Raw genomic sequence first — 20100 nt, 5'->3', positions numbered from 1 at the left:
ATTTTTATAGCTGCAAGGAAAAGATATTTATTTTTCTGGGCAATTTTTCAAGGTAAACTTTTTTTCTTCCTTTTTGTTTTTCTTTCTTTTCATATCCTACAGCTTTCTCTCCCTCGGACAGGACAATGTTAATAAAATCCCTCTAATGGTGACAGTTTACTTTACGGCAGTGCACAAGACAAATGACCATTTTTCAATAAAGTGACAAAAATATATAACTACAGTAACTTCCTGAGGAGAAAAATACATTTGTTTCTTCTTTTTCCTTTGTGTTTGTCTCAATTGTTTTATCCCTAATTTCTTAGTCTTTCTTTTCTCCACCTTTTCATGTTTTTTCCCTCACTGTCTCGCTCTTGAACAGGTTGCTGCAGGGCTCAAAGATGTTGATTTTCTTCTGTACTTTTTTTCCCTTTTGCCCTCTTATTTTTTTTTACTTTTGCTGTGTCTTGAACTCCTTTTTACACCTTTTCTTTCTTCTTAACAATATAAAAATGCTACCAGAGATGTTGGTCTGTTTTTTTCTGTAGCTCATATTGAGCAAAATCTTTAATTCTCATCCTTCGTTTCCAATCTCCTGTTTTGTTTTTGGACCTTTTCAATGATTTAATTTTTTTTAATTATTCCACTAATCTTTATTTACTCATTTCTTGTCCTTCTTTGACTATTTCTCTCTTCATTACGGTACAGAAAAGTACAACTAAGGATCATAAATTTGATTTTCAGAAGTGCATACAGAATAACATTTAGAACTTCCATCGATTACCTTTTACATTCTGTTTTTTTTCTTTTCCTTCTTTCACCTATTCTTTTCTAACATTTGTTTTCTGAAGTGCATATTGAACAAAACGTCTAATTTTCTTCCTCTCTCTTATCTTTTTGCACCTTTCCTTGATTTTTAAAAGAAATCATTTTTCTTTCTTCACTGTTCCTCCTTTTCCTTCTTTTACCCTTCCTCCCTTCATAACAGTATAGAAAAGTACAACTAAGGATGTTTGTGTGCGTGTGGAATAAAATCACAAACGTCCTTGTTTATTCTGTTTTTCTTCTCCAGTGATTGTTTTGTTCTCTTCCCCATCCTCCCCTCTCTTCCCTCCCTCCTCCTCTGACAGTACAGGAAAGTGCTACTCCTGGTGTCAGTTTCCTTTTTACACTCCTGCACCTGATAATTTTCCTCCCTTTTGGCACAAGGGTTGTGGCAAATTAGCGCATCTCTAAATATTGATTTTTTAAAATCTCTCCCTGGGAGAAAGTATTTACAGTTGCGTGGACTGAAGGGGCTGTCTAAAGAGGAAAATCAATAAAATGTAGCGGAGACATTAGTGGCGGGGATGTGTGAAGTGTCTCTCCTCTCCTCTCCTGGATCCTCTCCTCCTCCACCACCACCCACCTCCTCCTCCTCCTCCTGCTCGGTTGTATTTTTCTCCACCTTTGTGTTGTGATCGGCTCTCCCCAGCCTGTTTCTCACACCCACCCCTGTACCCCCCCTCCTCTCCACACCCCACCACTACCACCACCTCCTCCTCCTCCTCCATCCCACCCTACCCTACCCCATCCACCACCCCCCTCCACCACCACCACCACCACCACCCCCTCTCCTCCTTTTAGCATCTGAAAAGACCACTGAGTGAGAATCGATGGCGCAGAGGCCCGCTTGACAGGACAATAAACCACAAAGAAGGGGTGAGTTTTTTTTTCTCTCTTTCCTTCTCTCCTTCCTTCCCCTCGGTTGTGTTTTTCTGAATTGCGGAATTACTCTAATGGCACGGCGATGAGGGGGGGGAATCGCTCGGGGCTGGCAGCGTGGAAACGGTATTTTAACACAAGGCATCTTTTGTTACCGCGATATGATTTACAGCAGCTGCCGTGGTCCCACTCTGGAGAGGAGAGGAGGAGGAGGCGGAGGAGGAGGGAGAGAAGAATGATCATTAAGATACATTTATAAAAAAGATGCGTCCTCTCGTCGGCCGGGACATTCATTTAAACATGAACACACATTCACCTTACGTAACCTATAAACGCATCAGTGGAGGCTGCACGGTGCTGTTGTTGCCGCGCGCTCCGCCGCTGCAGGTTTCAGATGAAGGGGTCGTTCGCCTGGATTTCACTGGGCGCTGCGGTACCTTCGGGGGTGTTAATGCGGTTGTCGTGTTGTAAACAAAAATATGTCAGCGGGGACCAGAGAGGGAGGATTGTCTGGGTGTGCTTTTTTTTATTTGTAATTTTTATGTTGTGTATTTAACGCACGTCCCCCCCTCCTGGAAGAGGAGCACAAGGCGACTGAGTGAACGTTGTAATTGGCGGTGCGCTGCGCCGCGCTGCGCCGAGCTTTGCGTCTTCTCGCAGCCATGAGGAGGAGAGGACGAGTCTCATCATCCGAGGCGCAGGGGGAGCCGTCTATTTACAGCTGAGGGCGTCCAGATCTGCCTCTCGTGTCTGCGATAGCCACAACAATAGCTTCCATGTTTCCTCAGCAAGCAGCAGCCCCCCCGGGCATGATCAATACAGTCCAGAAGATATGATGTTATTATTGGTGAGGGATCAAGTCTCTTCCCCCCCCCCCCCTGATGAATCAGATATTGATCTTGTGTCTCACAGCTGAGATGGGAATGTGTTTTGGCTGCTGGTAACCTCAAGTGACCTGACAGCATCTCCACCCCCCCTCCAGCCTCTCCAACCGCGAGGACGCAGCGATGCCCCAGCAGAGGGAGGACCCGGCTCCGTCTCCGTCCCGCCGCCTCGGCCTGGCGTCCCCCCGCCTCCAGACACCGAAGCCCGGCCACGACTTCCCATGAGGCCACCACCAGAACTCAGCTCGACCGCTCTGTATGGGGCCTCTCACATATGAAGTAGGTTCATGATGTGCTCTGTGTCCTTCTGGAGAGTGGACGCATGAGTGAGACTACATGAGGAGGTTCAGGTGGTGTAGTGTGCTTGGATGACAGCCAGACAGATGGAGTGATGATACACATAATAATGCAGTGCACCATCACCTGGTCTGGTTTCTAAAAAGCATTTTATTTGTTTAGTCTGAGCGATAAAGTCTTCACAACGAGACCACGAAGGAGTCACCGCGGGGTGGACCTTCATATTGAAGCAATTGGCTGATAAATACACACATATTTTGATAAATAATTGATTATCTAGGTCGATGTTCGCTGCCTCCAGCCTCTCAAATGTTTTAAACACTTTCTCAACTGTTGACTGGACACAAAAAGCAGTTTTCCACCCATCCTGCGGTTTAAACACTTGAGTAATACTGTACTCTTTCACCTCATCTGGCCACCAAAAAATCCTTTAAATGAAACAATTTAGAGAGCAGTAGCTGTAATACGAGGTCGCAAGGGGTCCCAAAAGTTTTGGAGCCACCAGTCTGGACATCAGTTAATATATATCCACTTCTATTTGACCACCAGTCAGTTGTCTAAGTTAGCAGTCTCTGCTTTCAGCCTCTCAAATTGTATTTTCAACCCAATGAACCAAAAACGTGTTGACAATGTTTCTGCAAACTACGGATAAGGTGACACTTGCTTCAGTTTTCTATGTTATGTTGTGACACAGTTTTAGACACTGATAAACAGCATTTATGGTCTAATTATGTTTAGGCACCAGGGTCAGGAAAATATCACGTTTTGGCTTAAAATACCTGTTTTGCTCGTCACAAAGACAGCCGGAGATGAACCCGAGGTCTCATTAACAACACTCGGCTTTGTCCAGACAATCACAGCTGGAGATGTCCCGGCTTCACGTCAAGTATTTCTCCTGAGGTCTCCTTAAAAATATCTGCTGGTTTCACACTTGGAAATGTTGAGAGACGGTCTCAAACTGTCATCACAGCCTTCTCACTTGTAACTCCACCATCACATAACTCTCCTGATGTGGCAGTCGGGTCGCAAACATGGAATGTGAACGTGGTAAGACACATTTTATAGAAACCCCAGTATGATAGAAGCCCGTGACGTGTACGAATATGCAAACTGCTAACATTATATCTTGCCGACTGGTACTTGGTATTAAATTGAAATTTAATTTGTTCAAGTCCATTTTACAGACGTCACCTCGGGCTTTGGACCTCTTGGTGGCCATTTCTCACCATTTTCTGACTTCTTATAGACCAAACAAATGATTAATTGAAGAAATTCAAGCAGTAGTTTAAAGTTTAAGGTGTTTTACATGATAATCAAACAATAAAAGAGAAAGGAAAGTAATTACAGATACTGTACATATCCCTACTCCTACATTAATTTACACAGATAGGTGTCAAATTGAAGGAAAAACAATTCCTTCATTGCACGTCGGCTTTGACTCTCCAAGTCTCTTGAACTCTACTGGAGGGATGGACCGTTCCTCCAAAAGATATTCCCTCTTTTGGTGTTTTGATGATGGTGCTGCGGAGCGCTGACTAACATGTCAGTCACCATCTGATTCATGTCATTTTCATACCCATCAAGCATTGCAGTGAGCCCTGCTGTCCTGTGCACGGGAGCGTTTGTCATCCTGGAATAGGAATGTGTCATCACAGGGATAAAGGTGATCACTCAGAACAACTATGTATTGATTCGCAGTGATTCTTTACCTCAAAGGGGGACAAGTGGACCCAGATAATGCCAGGAAAATGACCAGAACCACTGTTTTTTATGTCTCTCCACCCATTTATTCAGTTTCTCACCAGTAACTTGCTTTAGGAGAACGCTAAACGAAATAAAAACGCCTCAAAGTCGCTTTTAAATGAAGTCATTGTCAGCGCAGGTCTGAAATGTCCTGTTAGATCATTTAGATTTGTCCCTTGTGATCTGAGAGATCAGCTGGGTTTGCAGCCATTAGCAGCTTTGTACCCCGAGAGGAGGATCTTAAACACTGGAAGCAAGTTGTCAGAGGATATTTCTGAGAACAAGGGTGTTCGTTTTTTCCTGTCGTTGTAACACCGGAGCAGCAGCTTTCTGAATGAGCTACAGAGGAGAGTAATCCACGTGTTGCTCTGAGTCAGACTGGGATAGAAGGCCTCTTATTTTTTAGGTATTCGTCAGATGATGAATAGCGACTTCAGAGATGCTGCTGGTAAGACAGTAGTTGTTAAGAGATGAATCCATAATAAAAATAACAAGAAGCTGCAGCTGTATTAGCGGTAAAATGTGTGTAATGCATTTGGTTTTCCCTCGCTGATTGATCCCTCATCTATATCATTTCCCCCTCTTCCTCTTAGTTGACATGGAGGATGAAGATGGGACTTGTCTACTTGATGTTTTGTGGTAAGTCTTGCTTCCATCCAACAGTCAGTCAGGCTCAGATGTGGACCGGTGTCTTCTTGAACTCGTGCTTTGGTCTTCATGTGCAAAAATCTTCTGAGATGAAACTGATTTTGATCGTGTTTTTAATCTCTGCCTCCTCCTTCCTCTTTCGCAGTGACCCCCAAGCCCTGAACGACTTCCTTCATGGGACCAATGAGGTAACAAAAGAGTCTTAAATAGAGAGCGACTCAAATAAGAAAATCAATAGTGCAAATGATAAATGTGAGAAGTGAATATTTCTTGGCTCGCGGTCGGGCGAGAAGTGTGGAGGAGGGCCGAGAGTGTGATGGAGAGTCAGAGTGGAACACTAAAGAGCATTTCTCGCCGTGACTTTGTGAGCCCAACCTAAAAATCGTCTGATTTTATCCCACCAGCTGCAGACTGAAGACCTGCTCATTAACTCCTCCTCTGGGGAGCCCTCCCTCTTCACAGATGCCCCGGTGAGTGTCTGGATCCACAGCCAGCAGCGTCACAACAACCAGCATTTTCCCCAGGAGGACGATTTTTTTTCTCTCCTTCTGTGCCAGAAACTGCTTCCTGTTAAGTCCTGCTAATCACACAATTCTCCCCGTCCTTTTCACTCTCTGTCCCTCTCTGTCTGGCTCCCACTGTTTCTTCCTCCAGAGCCCCGTCTCTCTGCTGGGAGATGGCAGGGATTCCCCAGACACGCCTCCACCCGGGTGCGTGGATCTGTCCTTCCTGGAGGAGGCCCTCCTGTCATCGCCGGAGGGTGGGGAAGACCCACAGGTGGTGCAAGGTGGCGCGCCTGTGGAGGCTGGATTTGAGGCAAAGAAGGGAGAGGCGGAGGAGGCGGAGGAGGCAGAGGTGGCATGTGATATCCTCCAGCAGAGCCTGCAGGAGGCTGAGATCACAGAGCAGACCATGGCTCTAGAGGCAGGTCTGGCCCAGACTGGGGACAGCCTGTCCCTGTACTCACCTGCCCCCCTCCTCTCTCCACCCACAGTACCATTCATACCCAAGTCTGTGACCTTGCCCGTCACGCCAGTGTTGCCCAGAGACACCCAGGCAGCAGTGGAGCCTCCCCAGCCCTCCCTCCTGGCTGTCGGCCCGGGCTGCCCCTCTCTAAAACCTGCTGCCCCGCCTCAGCTGATGGGGCTCCTCCCTGGAAACGTGTTCCCCGCTGCTTCTCCAGAGACCTCCTTCTCCCTGAGTCCCGCACAGGGTTCCAGTATGATCATCCACAAGGCCGTTCCCAGTATGACCAGTCGTCCTCTCATCACCCCGGCCCTGAGGGCGACAGCAGCCGCGGCTCCGGGCATCGTCCTGCAGCGCGCCCCTCTCCCCATCCAACCCAAGCTGCCCATCAGCATCCAGCCCAGACTGGTTCAAATTAGCCCCAAGCCTTCAGGGCAAAAACACACTCCGGGTCTCACGTTTGTCCCTGGGACTGCCTCACCAAATATTTTACTCTCCCAAACTCCAGGCGGGAAGCCTGCCGCTTCACCGCAGCAGCCCACCCAGCAGCTCCCCAAACCAGTCAGCCTGCAGCTGGTCAACCAGGGCGGCTCCTTCGTCCTCCAGCCTCAGGGACTCTTCCAAGGCCAAAACCAGTTCCTTCTTCCAGGCCAGTGCCCTGTCACGATCTCCCAGCCTGTCAGTGCAGCTCGACCACTGCTGACCACCAGTCACCAAGGCCCATCTGTCCACAGCCTGACTCCCTCCGCCGGGCAGCTTGTAGACGGCTCTCAGATTCTAACTGTGCCCCAAAGACAGCTGAACTTCAGCCCTGTCTTCACCACCCCTACAGGGCAGCTAGCACTCCGCCAGGCCACTGTGCTTTCAGGACCTTTGCATCTACAGTCAGCGCCCCCCACTGTCTTCCAGATGCCAGCACAGCTGGCTGGAACCTACACTCCGGGAGGACAGGGGCAGCGCGCCACACTGGTCCACAGTCCCGCTCTTGGAAACCACATAACCTTGATCAACAGTTCAGGGGTGCTTCCCCCAGATCTCACTTCCATCTCGATCGTTAACGGCCCCTCAGTAGTTCAGGGGCTGCCCTTCGCTGCCCCGGCCCCGGCTCCTCAGACAGGAATGACAGACGCACAGCTGAGCCTCCAGCAGGCCTCCGTGGTGCTGCTGCCAGAACGAGCCATCCAGGAGGGGAGGACCAGCTCCGAGGAGACATTCCACCAACTACCACAGGTGAGTCATGGATCAAATCCTCTTTTATCATATGTGTTGTTTAGCATTGTGGTAGCAAACCATGCTGCTGTCTTGCTTAATGTTGCATGCATATAATATCAAGTGTTTCTGTTGCTGCCAATTGATCGTTTAGTTTATAAAATGTAGAAAAAGAAAAAGGCTAATTTCAATCGTCAATGTTGCATAGAACTGTAAGTCACTGTGAGATAACACCGTGCAGATGGGCGCTCCAATCCTCCACATCAGTTAACTCATCACGTTCAAGGAGCTACTCAGCCTGTGAAAACAGTGACACAGTGTCAACAGTGACTCGAGATGAATAAGTAGAGATAAAAAACCGTAATGGTGCCATCAGAGATATCTTTGCTTGGGCTCTGAGAAATATATCAAACAAAAAAGCCTGTGGTATAAACAGGGATTGTGAAGTTCTGAGAGATGCTGGCATTTACCAGTGAGAAAGGGTTTAATCAAAAGATGTGTGTTTGAGTTGCATCATGGGAAATGTTGGCTTCAGTATTTTTAAAGCTTGAGCAATACAAGGAACTGAATCAGGATGCCTCTCTCTTTGCAGCTTCTGTTTTCTTTAACCTAGTCGCCAGAATAAATGTTGGCAATGTACGTTTTTGCAAACCGCAGACACATGTTCAATTTGTAGTTTTATGTTGTCAAAACTCTGTGCTTATGTTCAGGTTAAGTTTAAAAAAAACACTTGGTAAAGATGAGAAAAAGATTATCTTTTGACTTAGATGGTTCTGTTGGAAACTGTCCAGACATCTTGTTGTAAAAACTCTATTTCGGGCTGCTGTCCCAACATCTCACCAGCGATATCCAGTTATGTTGCCACTAAGACAGCTGAGAAATGTCCCGACCTGTCGTTAAATAATTTAGTTTGAGAATTACAAATGTTGAAATGCAGTCCTTATCACTGGACTCCAAAAATCTTGAACCGTGAACCATTTATTTGCAAATTTCAGACTAATGTACTGGATTTGTAGTTAAATAGCTAAACGTTGAGTATGATCTGATACAGTTCACGTTAAATTAAACAGGAAAAATTCAGTTTTTAACTCTCTCCCTGTCATTCTTTTCCGTCTCTGCAGCCCTACGGACACGTCCTCCAGCATGTGTCGGTGCAGCCTCCCTCTGCAGGGCTGCAGTCCTCCTCTCCTCCTGTAGTCACGGTCCTGCAGCCTCCTCCCGAACCGCCACCTGTGGAGATCCCTAAACTTTTGATGCCCCCAGCAGACATGACCCAAGTAGTGGAGGAGGTGACCCACTCGATGAGTCAGAACGAGGCCTTTATGCACCATCTGCAACAGGTCAGAGCCTCAACAAGCTCCTGCAGACTCACTGATGAAATGCTTGTGATGGAAGATGTGACACCAGGAAAAATTCAATTTGTGTTATCCAAGAAGGCTGTTTTTAAAAGTCTTCTTTTAGTAATATACTGCTGAAGTCACATGGGCGTATGTTATGTCTCCCAGCCACAAATGACGATTGCTATTTTTGCTGTTGCTCAAGGCAAAGTGAGTTTATTTGCACAGCGAGAGACGACGTAAAGATCCGCACCGCCGGCAGTAGAACACCATGTTAAAATGCAATAAAGAGGAAAATAAGATCAGTTAAAGTGGAATTAAGTTAAACAAATTACAGTGCAATACCGCTGCAATAATGCAGTAAGTTCTCCCAAATTTAATAAAGGCAATGAAAGTGCAGTGAAGAAAATGAATCAATGTAAACGCAAAGAAAAACAGCAACAAGGAGCTATTAGCTGGCTGCTTCCAACAGGACGTATGAAATCAATCCAACGGCTGTTTTTCATCTTCTTTCTTCATCATTTCTTCCGCAGCAAGCACTTGGTTCTCCCATCACATCTGAGCTGTTGGTTGGAGCGCTGCCAGTGGTGCCGATGGAGTCGCTCGCCTCCCCGGTCCCCGTCGAGAGAGAGAGCCAACCACAGAGCCACGCCGTCCCCGGTCAGGACGCCGTGATGTCAGACCAGTGCGTCGAGGCGTCCCCGCTTCACTCGGACCCAGAGGACGCGCCGCTGATCTGCCCCTCCCCTCCAAGTCAGGACGCCGACAGATCAGCTCCAGCGAGTTTCTCCCCTCCGACCGGGCCGCGGATCGCTCTGCCTGAGAGTTCAGTCCCACAAATCACAGCGCCTGATCCCCAGGTCCAGTACCAGGTCCCTCATCAGCTCCAGGTCTCACCGGCATTATTTGCCCAGAACCAGATCCAGTCATCAGTTTCCCAGCCTCTGCCCCAGCTCCAGGTCCAGCTCCAGGTCCAGGTCCAGCCGTCTGTCCCCCAGCCTCAGTCTTCAGTCGACACTTCGGTCCACAGCTCGCCTCTGCGTGTCTCGGTGCCTCAGCAGCAGCCTGAAACCACGGCTGCTGGTCTCTCCAAAGGAGGAGACGACTCTGCTGTCCAACAGCACACACAAAACAGTGAGTTCCAGTAACAATTGATTCTGGGATGACTGGTATAATTACTATGATCTGCAATACAATCATCATCATCACCTGTGTCATCATTATTTCAGAGCCAACAGCTGCCTTGGTCGTGGAGAGTAAAGCGTTTACTCTCGATGTCCAGCCGCCCTCTCCTGCAGCCCAGGGGGTCCAAGCTCACGGGCCCTCAGCTCCCGGAGAGAGTGCCCCGACCCAGACGAGCCAGCAGACCGGCACCAAGGTGAGAAACATATCTATTAACTTTGATTTGAGTACATTTAAAGGGACAGTTTACCCTAAAATATATCTGTAGTGCTGTTTATCACGCTTTATTGAGTTGTCGAGTTTTGGAGATTAGAGTCAGAGATGCCTGGCTTCTCTCAGCCTGTGGTGCTCAGAGCGTCCAAACGAATCACATTTGTAAAACTCAACATTAATGTCTGTTTCCAGAAATCATGTCCCGGTTACATAAGATAATCCACAGACCTTGTTGTGAGCAGTTTCAGGAAGGAACTATTTTTATGCCTCTGCACCGGCGATGTTGTCAGGTTGTTCATCCTTCTGTCCATTCCTATTGTGAACGCGATATCTCAAGAATGCTTTGAGGGAATTTCTTAAAATTTGGCACAAATGTCCACTTGGACTCGACGATGAGATGATTAGAATCCGGTGGTCGAAGTCACCACAAGCCGAGTGCCGTCTAGTTCCAATATATCGGAGAGAAAACTCCAAAACTCGACAGCTTAACCAAAGAAACTAGATGGACAAACACTACAGGTAAGAGTAAAAAAAACATATTTCTTTAATTCAGGGTGAACACTTACATTATTGTAAGTAATACAATATACTGTCTCTACTATCTAAATATAAATGCAAAAAATTGAATCTAAAAGTGTACTTTTTGCATGAATTACTTCCAGGGCTGCATCGAGTGATTATTTTTTTTGTTGAATACCTTGTCAGGTACCATCTGATGAATCTTGTGGTCAGTAAAAGTGTGAAAATTGTTCACAAGTTCACATATTTAAGTGTGTTATAGTTTAAAACCCAAAGATGTTAAATTTATCACCACACTCAACTGAGAAAATAAGCAAATGTTCAGATTTTAGAAGCTGTAAACTACTTTTTTGGCCATTTTTATCCCAAAAATATGACCATTATTATTAGAAAAAAAGTTGCTGATGAATTTGTAACTGATTAGCTGACGGATCGTTTCAGCTCTAGTCGTCTTCACCTGTGCCTTTTTTGTTTTACATCGAGAGAAACAGACACTATAATTTGTGTAACGAGTCGGAGCTAAATTTCCCGTGTGGATTAAACTGAATTGGCTCCGGTTTTTCAGGCTTTGAAATGATTATTTTGTTAAATGCAGCGAACGTATTATTAATGATTTCAAAACGCGCTCCCTGTCTCCATCCTTTGATCTCATCCGTAACGTTGCCTTGGCTGCCAGCTGGCAGGTCCTCCGGAGCAGCAGCAGCAGCGAGAGGAGAGGCTCACACCAGCAATGCGCCGGCACAGGTAAGAGAGCGACACCTCAGGATAAACCGTGAAATAGAAGACATCACTCGAGTTTAGACGGGAACACTTCTGCTCATTGACAATGCATGAAAACAGGTTGCAATGATCTGAAAACATGTCCCAGAGAATGTGCATCAAGCTTCTGTCTCTGTTCGGCGATAAAAAGCCCAAACAGGCTGCTTTAATTAATTAAGACCTCTGGGTTTTGAGTCAGAGTGAAAGTGAAGGATTTTACTTATTTCACCTTTTTAGAAAGCGGATTAATACGAGCTCATCGCTGAACTTTGCCTCTTCAACGACTCCTGCGTCGGCTCATTCGGGATCATTCTGGATGTGATGCTACTGCAAAGAAGCTTTTTGTACCTCAGTATTAATCAGCCAGTTCATTTATTAATTAATGAACAGTTGGCTGGTTTCACAGTCGTGGATTAACTCTGATCCTTCAGTAATCTTTTTTTAATCTGAGTCCTCTAGGACTCCTTTTACTGTCTCTACTGCTGCTGATAATGTGGCCACTAATGCTACTTGTACATTAAGAACAACTAGACCTCTACTGGGTCATCAGGCGGTACTAAGACAACTGCCAAGGCCTGAACTCCAACTGTGCAACGGAAGGATAGCTGTCCCAAAGGTTCACTGTGTGTCACTTGCTTAAAAAAATGTCAGGGATTTGTATTGGAGCTCCGCACGACTGTTTTCTTAATCCGCCTCCCGCCCACTCCTGCTGGATTTCAGACGTTTACTTCCCGTCCCTGCAACGTTTGAGCCCACACCTGCAAACTGTTCTGACTATTCACGCCCAGCACGACACTGATTTAGTGTTTCCTCCCATCTCGCAGTGAAAACACATTATTTTACTGCGCCTTTGTATTGTAATGACCTGCTTTAACCTTCGCGTTCCTCAGGTTTCAGCAGCGGATCTGTTTGGACCACGCGGCGGTTCAGAGCCCGTTCACCGGCCCGGCCTTCTCCACGCTGAAGGACGCCGTCAGACGCCTGCTGCCGTACCACACCTGCGCTGGTCACCTGCCCACTCAGGATGACTTCAACTTAGGTGGGTGACCTCCGGCTGAGGACTGAACTGATGATTCATGCCGGTGAAATGATTTGTAAAAAAAGAAAATGATTAACTGGAGATCCAAAGTGAATCATCTGCTTTGGTTATTAAAAAGTGACAACAGATGGTCCTCAGTTAACAAATAAAGAGCACATACGGTCCAACTTGGATATTAATAACACACAAAAGGAAGGACATTCGACAAATAACCAGTATTACCAGTTAAATACAGCATATATCCAGATTTTTAATTATGAATTGGTGCCAGTTGATGTGCCGGTGACAGTAAAACGTCAACCTGAACAAATGAACGACAGAGACAGACTATTAGATGAACGATTAGTATTTATTTGGCAATTTACAATGTTTATGTACACTGTTAGAAGGTTCTCTAAATGTGGGTGGAACAGGACAAAGTGCTTGTATAAATTACCAATACAACTATGTCAAAAAACCATTACAACAGTCAAAATACCTGGAGTTTCTAATAAAAGTCAGCACAGAAACATTCTGCATCCTGACTTAATGCAACAGAGAGAAAGCAGTTTGATGATTTAACATATTTAATATTTAATCAGCGCTACAATAGTTTTGACAGAAAGCTTGAATGCACTTATGCAAATTATTATTAATATCATTCTGGGTTTTAGCGTCTGATCTGATCTGCCAGAAATAAAATCCTGTGATGTAAAATATGGGCTCAAACTTCAAGGTTTTAATTTCGGTCTCTTGTCTCATTCTTATTATGACTTCTGTTCTTAATTTAGTTCTAAACACCTCCCCATTATTTAAAAATCTATTCATCCTCCCCTAAAATCCAAGATATTCATTCTACTTTCAGATGTGAGAGAGAGAAAAGAGCTGCAGATCATTTTATTCAACAGTGAATGTGACCGTGAAAGGTGTTTTGTGTTCTCAGTGGACCAGGAGTTCGACACCGTGTCCGGCTTCCTGCTGAAACGCACCAAGGACATGGTCAACAAATACAGGCAGCTACTGGTTAGAGAAGCCCAGGTGAGAATTAAACGAGCTTCAGCGTCATCTCAGCGGTGTTTGGGCAGACAGATGATGCCGTGTGTAACTGGGGGAATGTGAACTTGCTTCCACAGCAGGAGAGTCCGTCGGCAGAGATGGTGATGCTGGAGCGTCTCTTCCTCCAGGCTGAGCGATGCGCTTTAGCCGAGGACAGACGGAGAGTCCGCAGAGATCCAGGTGAGCGACCCAGCGGGAAACGCAAACCGTCGGCATCATCATCTTCTTTATTACACGCCTGTTTGTAAACGGTAGAAGCTTTTTTTTTTTTTTTTTACGCTTGTTTGTTTTTGCCGAGCAAGATGCAGTTTCAAATCCCAGGACGAATGTATAAAATATGGATGATAAAGTGAATTAGTGACGCTCTCGGTTTGTGTTTTTTTTTCCTTACACGCTAATTTGGCGGTGCCTCGGAGCGCGCCACTTAACCTCCATATTTGCTCCGGAGCAGTTCCCAGGTGTGAATGTGTAATTAAGCTCTGTAAATGTGGAGCGGGGTCGTGCTGAGAGGGACTCCGCGTGGTGACGAGAAAATTACATGCGAGAGGTTAAGAGCAAATTAAAGCGGGGTTGTTATGTTAATTAAAAAGTTGGAAAAAGGGGGGAAGGAAGCACTTGAAAACTGTTAAATGTCAGGCTGGGACTAATATGGTATAAAATAATGATACACAAATAGAACAGAGGCTCTTACAAACCCCTTAATTTACTGACATTGGTGCAGATAAATAGTCCTTGAACAAATATTACATAGACACGCTAATATAGTACATACAAATAATGGGTTTTTGTTGGAAAAATAAAGGTTTGGACAGAAAAAAGTAAACAAAAGTGGTCCAGACTCAATGACAACAAGTATAAAGGTGAGATGTAGACGGTGGTACAGGTTCGTAAAACAAAGTTCATCCTTATAGGTTTGTAAATCGCTGTAATTATGTTTTGATGAGGTGATTTGGGTGAACTGACCCTTTAAAACCATCTTTGTTTCTGCGCTGCTGTCGGCCCAACATGGGTTTTTAATGATGTCGGTCCAAATGACTTCTGTTCACCTTCGTTTCCTCCAGAGTCGTTCATGATGGCCTTGGCTACATCAGCGTCTTCCCCGCATGGCGCCCCCTCCTCCGGCCCCTCCCACCCGGTCTCCTCTGGCAGCCCGTCCTCTCCGCCGGCCTGGACCACCAGACTGTCAGATCGGCCTCCGGGACTGAAGACGTACCGCTCCAGCTCCCGCGGGGCTCTCAGGCTCACCATCAAGCAGGAGTCCGGCTCCCGTAAGGTGGTCCACAACTCGGCCTGCGACCCCGGACTCAAGAGGGACCACATGGGGCAGCTGACCAACGGCGGCGGAGCTGTGAACGAACGCCACTCTCAGGCACCCAACGGAGCGCCCCAGCATCCTCAGCACGACGAGGAGATCTCCAACGGAGCTCTGCCTTGTGACTCGGCAGAGGAAGTCCCACAGACAGCGCCCAATTCCAAAATAAAAGCCCCAAACCCTCTTTCTATGCCAGAGCCACAGGCTGGTGGCTACGAGTTGCCTCCCAGAGATGTCAGCGCACCAAAACTGAAATGCTACAGGTTGGATGCGTCGCCTCGGCCGGAGCAGCGGTTCAGCCCGCCGCCTCCCCCGCTCCAAGAGGACAACATGCTCAGCGAACATCTGCAGAGCGCCATCGACAGCATCCTGGAGCTTCAGCGCCTGCAGGGCCCCTCTGCAGCCCCGACCAGGGCCACGTCAGGCCCGTCGCTGGACCAGGCTGTCACCAGCATCCTGGAGGGACACCTGTGAGGTAACCTGCTCTGACAGGCGTCCACACAGACACAGAAACAGCTGTCTGAGGGGGGGGGGGAGGGGAGGAACGTGTACTTGACTTCTTATCTGTTCCCAGAGTTTAGTTTCTGGGCTTCAGAGATCACTTTTAATGAACTGATTGTTTGAACGACGAGAGAGGAGGTGGAAAAAATAAAGAGGCACTATAAAGAGATGCATACCAGACAACAGCACTATCTATAGTCCGATAGATGTTAGATACTTCATTTTGATGTACGTTTGTGGAAAAAAAAATCTATTTGAATAGGAGCTATATTGTTTCAGTGGTAGTTAAGTCATTCAGAGGTTTACGACACTGGTGTAACCTTCATCAGCATATAGTATATAAGTAATAGTGAGGATAACGAAACCGTGGACTAGACTGAGATTATTCAATAGTTTTTTATAAGATTTCTTTCACAAATGTGAAGTTTCTTTTGCATAGTGCCAAGCTTCCAGGGTATTTATTTTGATAATCTGTGCCAATTGTGTTTTCACATGAGTTGCCGCGAGTGTGTGACCAGCGTGCGTGCGTGTGTGTGTGTCTTTATTTAAATTTGTTTGCGTGGATCTACAGAGAGAGAGTGTGTGAAAACATCGCATCCTGCGACGGGACCGAACGTTGAGAAAAAAAATAAATAAAAAAAAAAACCCTGCAGGCTCCATCATCTCGGCTTATCGAATGAAACTCCAAAGAAATTTGTGACTTGCTACATCCTGAATACACCAGCAAAACGTCCATGTTGTGTCTCTTCCCACAAACTGGAGTGTGTCCGTGTTAAAGCGGAAAAGAAGCGAGGGGGAACACAGATCGGGCAGAGTCGGGCTTTTCTTCGTTTATAAGTTCGGACCCCCGTCGTCACTCACGCTGGAGTCTGACTGTGAAATAATTGTAGAGATTCTTCTCATACTTTACGTATTAACATGCAAGCAATAATGAGTTAGGGTTGTTAGGAGCAGTGGTGGTGCAGCGAGGAGGAAGAGGGGAGGTCTTCGCCCGTCGACGGGTGAAAGCCAAGATTGTTTTTCAGGAATTTATGACGAGGAATTTGTAAGGGTGTCACGATTTTCATTCCAAATCTGAATTTCCGTCGTCAAAATCAAACGTACGATCAGTATTTCTTCAAGTATTCCTTTTCTCGCCTGCTTGAGCGCGTCCAAAGGAAAAAAAAACAACACTGAAAAACTCACCGTTAGCCTGCAGCTGCACTTCCAGATACCTCTCCTGATTGCATGAAGACGATCAACTTTCTTTTTCAGAGAAATCAAACTTTGTAACAGACGAAATTTCAAACCTTAAATTTACGTCGAGTCACCAAAGGGCAGCATTTTTTTGTCGAACTGGAATCTTTATTTTTGGCAAATATTATTTGAACCTTAACCTTCAAAAAGCCAACATGAAAAATTCAAGCTGTTGTTGTAAAATGCACCCTATCCTTTTAAAAAAATCAGAATTAGTTATCAGGACATAAAACAAATCCAGCTAATATTACACGTCCACGTGTTGTTGTTGCTTGCCGCCTCTGGAAAGTAACGAAAAAATATAAAAAACGAAACCATGTCAGGTTAAAATTTGGCTTATTTAAAATGTGTCGCCAAAATAAATCACCATGTTTGTCCAGAACACAACTGTGGACATTTACCACAACAATGGCCAAGTCTTCAATGCCGAAAAATAAGTTCAAATCAAAAAATGTCATTTAGTCATGACCTTCAAAATCAAAACTCAAATCAAATTGTGGATTTGGCGAATCGTGACACCCTTATTAATGAATCATCAAAGCCCTGTGTATTTTAGAAATTGTGTTTCGGGGGTTTGAGGGTCACCTAACGGCATCAACGATCCAGTTTGAGAAGGGAAAAAAAAAAAAAACACCAAAACCGCAGCTGTTTCTCACAACACACTGTACAGAACTTGAGCCTCTCTGCATCATCAAACAGCCTTTGACCAAAAAAAAAACAAAAAACTAAAGGAGTCATCCGCTTCACGTTTATAGATTCTCTTCTTTATTTATGAAACGATCAGTTTGGAGCCCGCCGTACTGAGCCGGAGACTTATTTTTTCGCGCAGCCATCGTGGAGCAATATGATTTTTTTGCAGCATCTTACGTTAACGTGACAATCTTTATCGGTCTGTGTGGAAAAATGTGAATCCTGTTCATGTGAGAATACGTGAGAGGTCATGTGTGTCCGTTGTTACGACTCTCCCTCATGAAACTTGTGCAAAATATTCTTTGTAGATTTTACCTTGAAGGTCAAAATGTTAAAGCCGCAGAATGTCTCTAATCTTTGTAAAAAAAAAAATAAAAATTGTTGAGTTCAGAGCTGACCTATTGAAGACACCGACGGGGGTAAAACGTTTAGAATATGCCTTATTGTTAATTCAACCTTTTAAGGAAATGGAATCCGCAAGAAGAAGATCATCAATGTGAGGTTTTTTAAAAAAAAATACTGGTGTTCTGAAATGTGAAAGTAAACCTGTTCCTTCAAGAAGAAAAAACATAGATTCACTTTCAGAGATTTGGGGCTTAAATCAAACCGGCCTTCTCATGTCTTGAATTGATTGTCATTTTTTTTTTTTTTATATGTGAAATCGTCTTTTTGTTGGGATGAACAAAAGGAGTTATAATATGCAGTAATTTAGTGTTGAGATCCTCTGCAGTAGTTCGGTCGGACACACACTAGAAGATTCATAAATACGCTCTGATGTCACTCTCGTGTTTGTATGCGAAAAACAGAGTTTCAGCAAGTAGCCGGTTAGCTTAGCATAAGGGCTATGAGCAGAGGGGAAACAGCTAGCATGGCTCTGTACACCGGTGCTTCTACAGCTCGCTAAAAACAAGTTGCCAAGGAGGAATTATGTGCTGAATTATTTCTTTTTAATGCATCAAATAACGACATAGAAGAAGTTGCTTTAACCTCCAAAGAATCATCACCCAAACTCACGATCTCTGCCTTCTTTGTAAAGCAGCCCGATGAATCTTTCAGGGTTCAGAAACATCTTATTTTTGGTTGAAACGCTCAGAAAAGTCAGATATGTTTTCTTCTGGAGCTGGTAGAGACCAAAACTGGAGCTAAAAGAGAGTCAATATTGGACTGACAGTCACGAAACATGACTATAAATGAACGCTATACTATAATAAAGGAGTAAACGCAATATAATTGGTGAGCTCTTTCTCCGTCTTTATGCTAAGCTAACCAGCTACTGGGGGTAAAATTAGCGTCATACTAAACAGACAGACATGAGAGCAGCATCGACTTTCACCGTAACCGTTCGCGAGAAAACAATATCTCCTAAACTGTGTTTCCTTTAACAGAATTTGTGCCAAAATGATGAGTTTGAGGTGGTGAATCGTCCGGTGTGTGTCCGTCCTCAGAGGTTTCACTGTAATGCAGTAAAGATGTCAGAGTGTCTTTCACAACACAGGATTGCACTCCCTGTCACCGCTAAAACTTCTCAAGAAGGGAAATTCACCGAAATCTTTTTTTTTCTTTTTTTTTTTTGAAGAAAGTATTTCCCGACATCCGCCCTCTTTCTTTTTTTTCTCTCTCTCCTCTTTAACACTTTAAAAGAGACTCAAGGTGAAAGAAGAAGTGAACTCTGGTGGATTCCCTTTGAGCGAAGCAGCCTCATGTGCCATTGTTACTGTCGCGTTCTGTCTGCAGTGTCGAACACTGACCGTTAGAAATGTGCTTAGTTCTGTCAGCATTTTAGGACAAACTGATTTACATCTGCATGTTGAGCCATTTTGGTATTTATTTGTAAATGTGTTGGGTTTTTTTTTTATTTGTGTTATTATTATTTATTTATTTTTTCTGACTGAACTGTGAAACCAGGGGAGCTCATAACTCTACACTAATTCAACTTCAGATACAAAACATTTGACTGACAGATTGTTCTGATGCCAAAATCAAGAGGCCTTAATTCAGCAAAACTAGATTGTAAAAAAAGAAAATGTCATTCCTGACAAAAAAAATCCAACTGAAGACTCCTTTGACCTGAAAGTCACGAGTGATTCATATATGAAATGTTAAGAAAACCGCTTTTGTACTCATTTTTACAGACTATTTATTAAACTGTGATTTTGTAAGAAATAAAAAGCAAACAAACAGTGAATGTGGTCGTTTCTGTGTGTCAAGTGTTCACGATAGCGAGAGAGTGATTGATTAGTATATCAGCAGAAATGTACTTTTTAAAGCAACAAATGTAACTTTCTGGATAAAGATAATTGATTGTTGAGTCTCAGTTTTTGTGAACCTGGGCAAGAAATGTACATTAAGTTGCTTTAAATTTAAGGATTTGCTGCTTTTCTTTGTCATTTACGGCTGTAGATGATGAGTGTTTCAGCTTTAGAGTGTTGGGTCGACAAAAGAAGCAATTTCTTCACATTACCTTTCTGCTCTTATTGACACTTTTTATACCGGTTGCTCTGATTTGGCTGCACTAGCACATGATTCAGGTGCACCCAACAGCTCATTTTCACTTAGTTTCCTAACATCATGTAAACGATTGTTAACAGATCTAACAGCTCCAACCTGGAGCCCTGGGTCAGCAACAGGGGTCCATCATGGGAGGTACGGGTTGTAATTGCCATACAAACATATTTGTTTCAAATTACCAGCCAATTAATTACACAAAAGAAGTTGATTTTACAAAGTTTTAAAAATGTGTTTTATGTACTGACCTGCAGAAGTTGGACAGAAACAAGCTGCAGCAACTCACTTCAATGTAGTGGCCAGGTGAGGGGAAGGTAGAAGGAAACCAGGGTGGCTGTAGCT

At 44.8% G+C, this 20100-nt stretch overlaps 1 protein-coding gene across 2 annotated transcripts; it reads left to right on the top strand.

Moving 5' to 3' along the window:
• Nucleotides 1-1571: 1571 nt before the first annotated feature.
• Nucleotides 1572-19438, top strand: LOC115566185 (BRD4-interacting chromatin-remodeling complex-associated protein). Of its 2 annotated transcripts, none has more exons than XM_030391933.1 (14): nucleotides 1572-1680; nucleotides 2666-2846; nucleotides 5201-5246; nucleotides 5401-5443; nucleotides 5660-5725; nucleotides 5910-7451; nucleotides 8552-8770; nucleotides 9301-9901; nucleotides 9997-10145; nucleotides 11358-11425; nucleotides 12331-12479; nucleotides 13402-13496; nucleotides 13592-13694; nucleotides 14576-19438. In XM_030391933.1, the coding sequence occupies exons 3-14, from the start codon at nucleotides 5206-5208 to the stop codon at nucleotides 15298-15300; spliced, it is 3801 nt and encodes a 1266-aa protein (XP_030247793.1). In that variant the 5' UTR covers nucleotides 1572-1680; nucleotides 2666-2846; nucleotides 5201-5205; the 3' UTR covers nucleotides 15301-19438. The 2 variants fall into 2 exon arrangements, with proteins under 2 accessions (XP_030247793.1, XP_030247794.1); XM_030391934.1 differs by having other exon boundaries at nucleotides 1577-1680; nucleotides 2596-2846.
• The last annotated feature ends 662 nt before the right edge of the window (nucleotides 19439-20100 follow it).

Source organism: Sparus aurata, chromosome 16, assembly GCF_900880675.1.
Source record: "Sparus aurata chromosome 16, fSpaAur1.1, whole genome shotgun sequence".
Taxonomy (NCBI): domain Eukaryota; kingdom Metazoa; phylum Chordata; class Actinopteri; order Spariformes; family Sparidae; genus Sparus; species Sparus aurata.
This window is presented reverse-complemented; position numbering and strand designations above follow the sequence as displayed.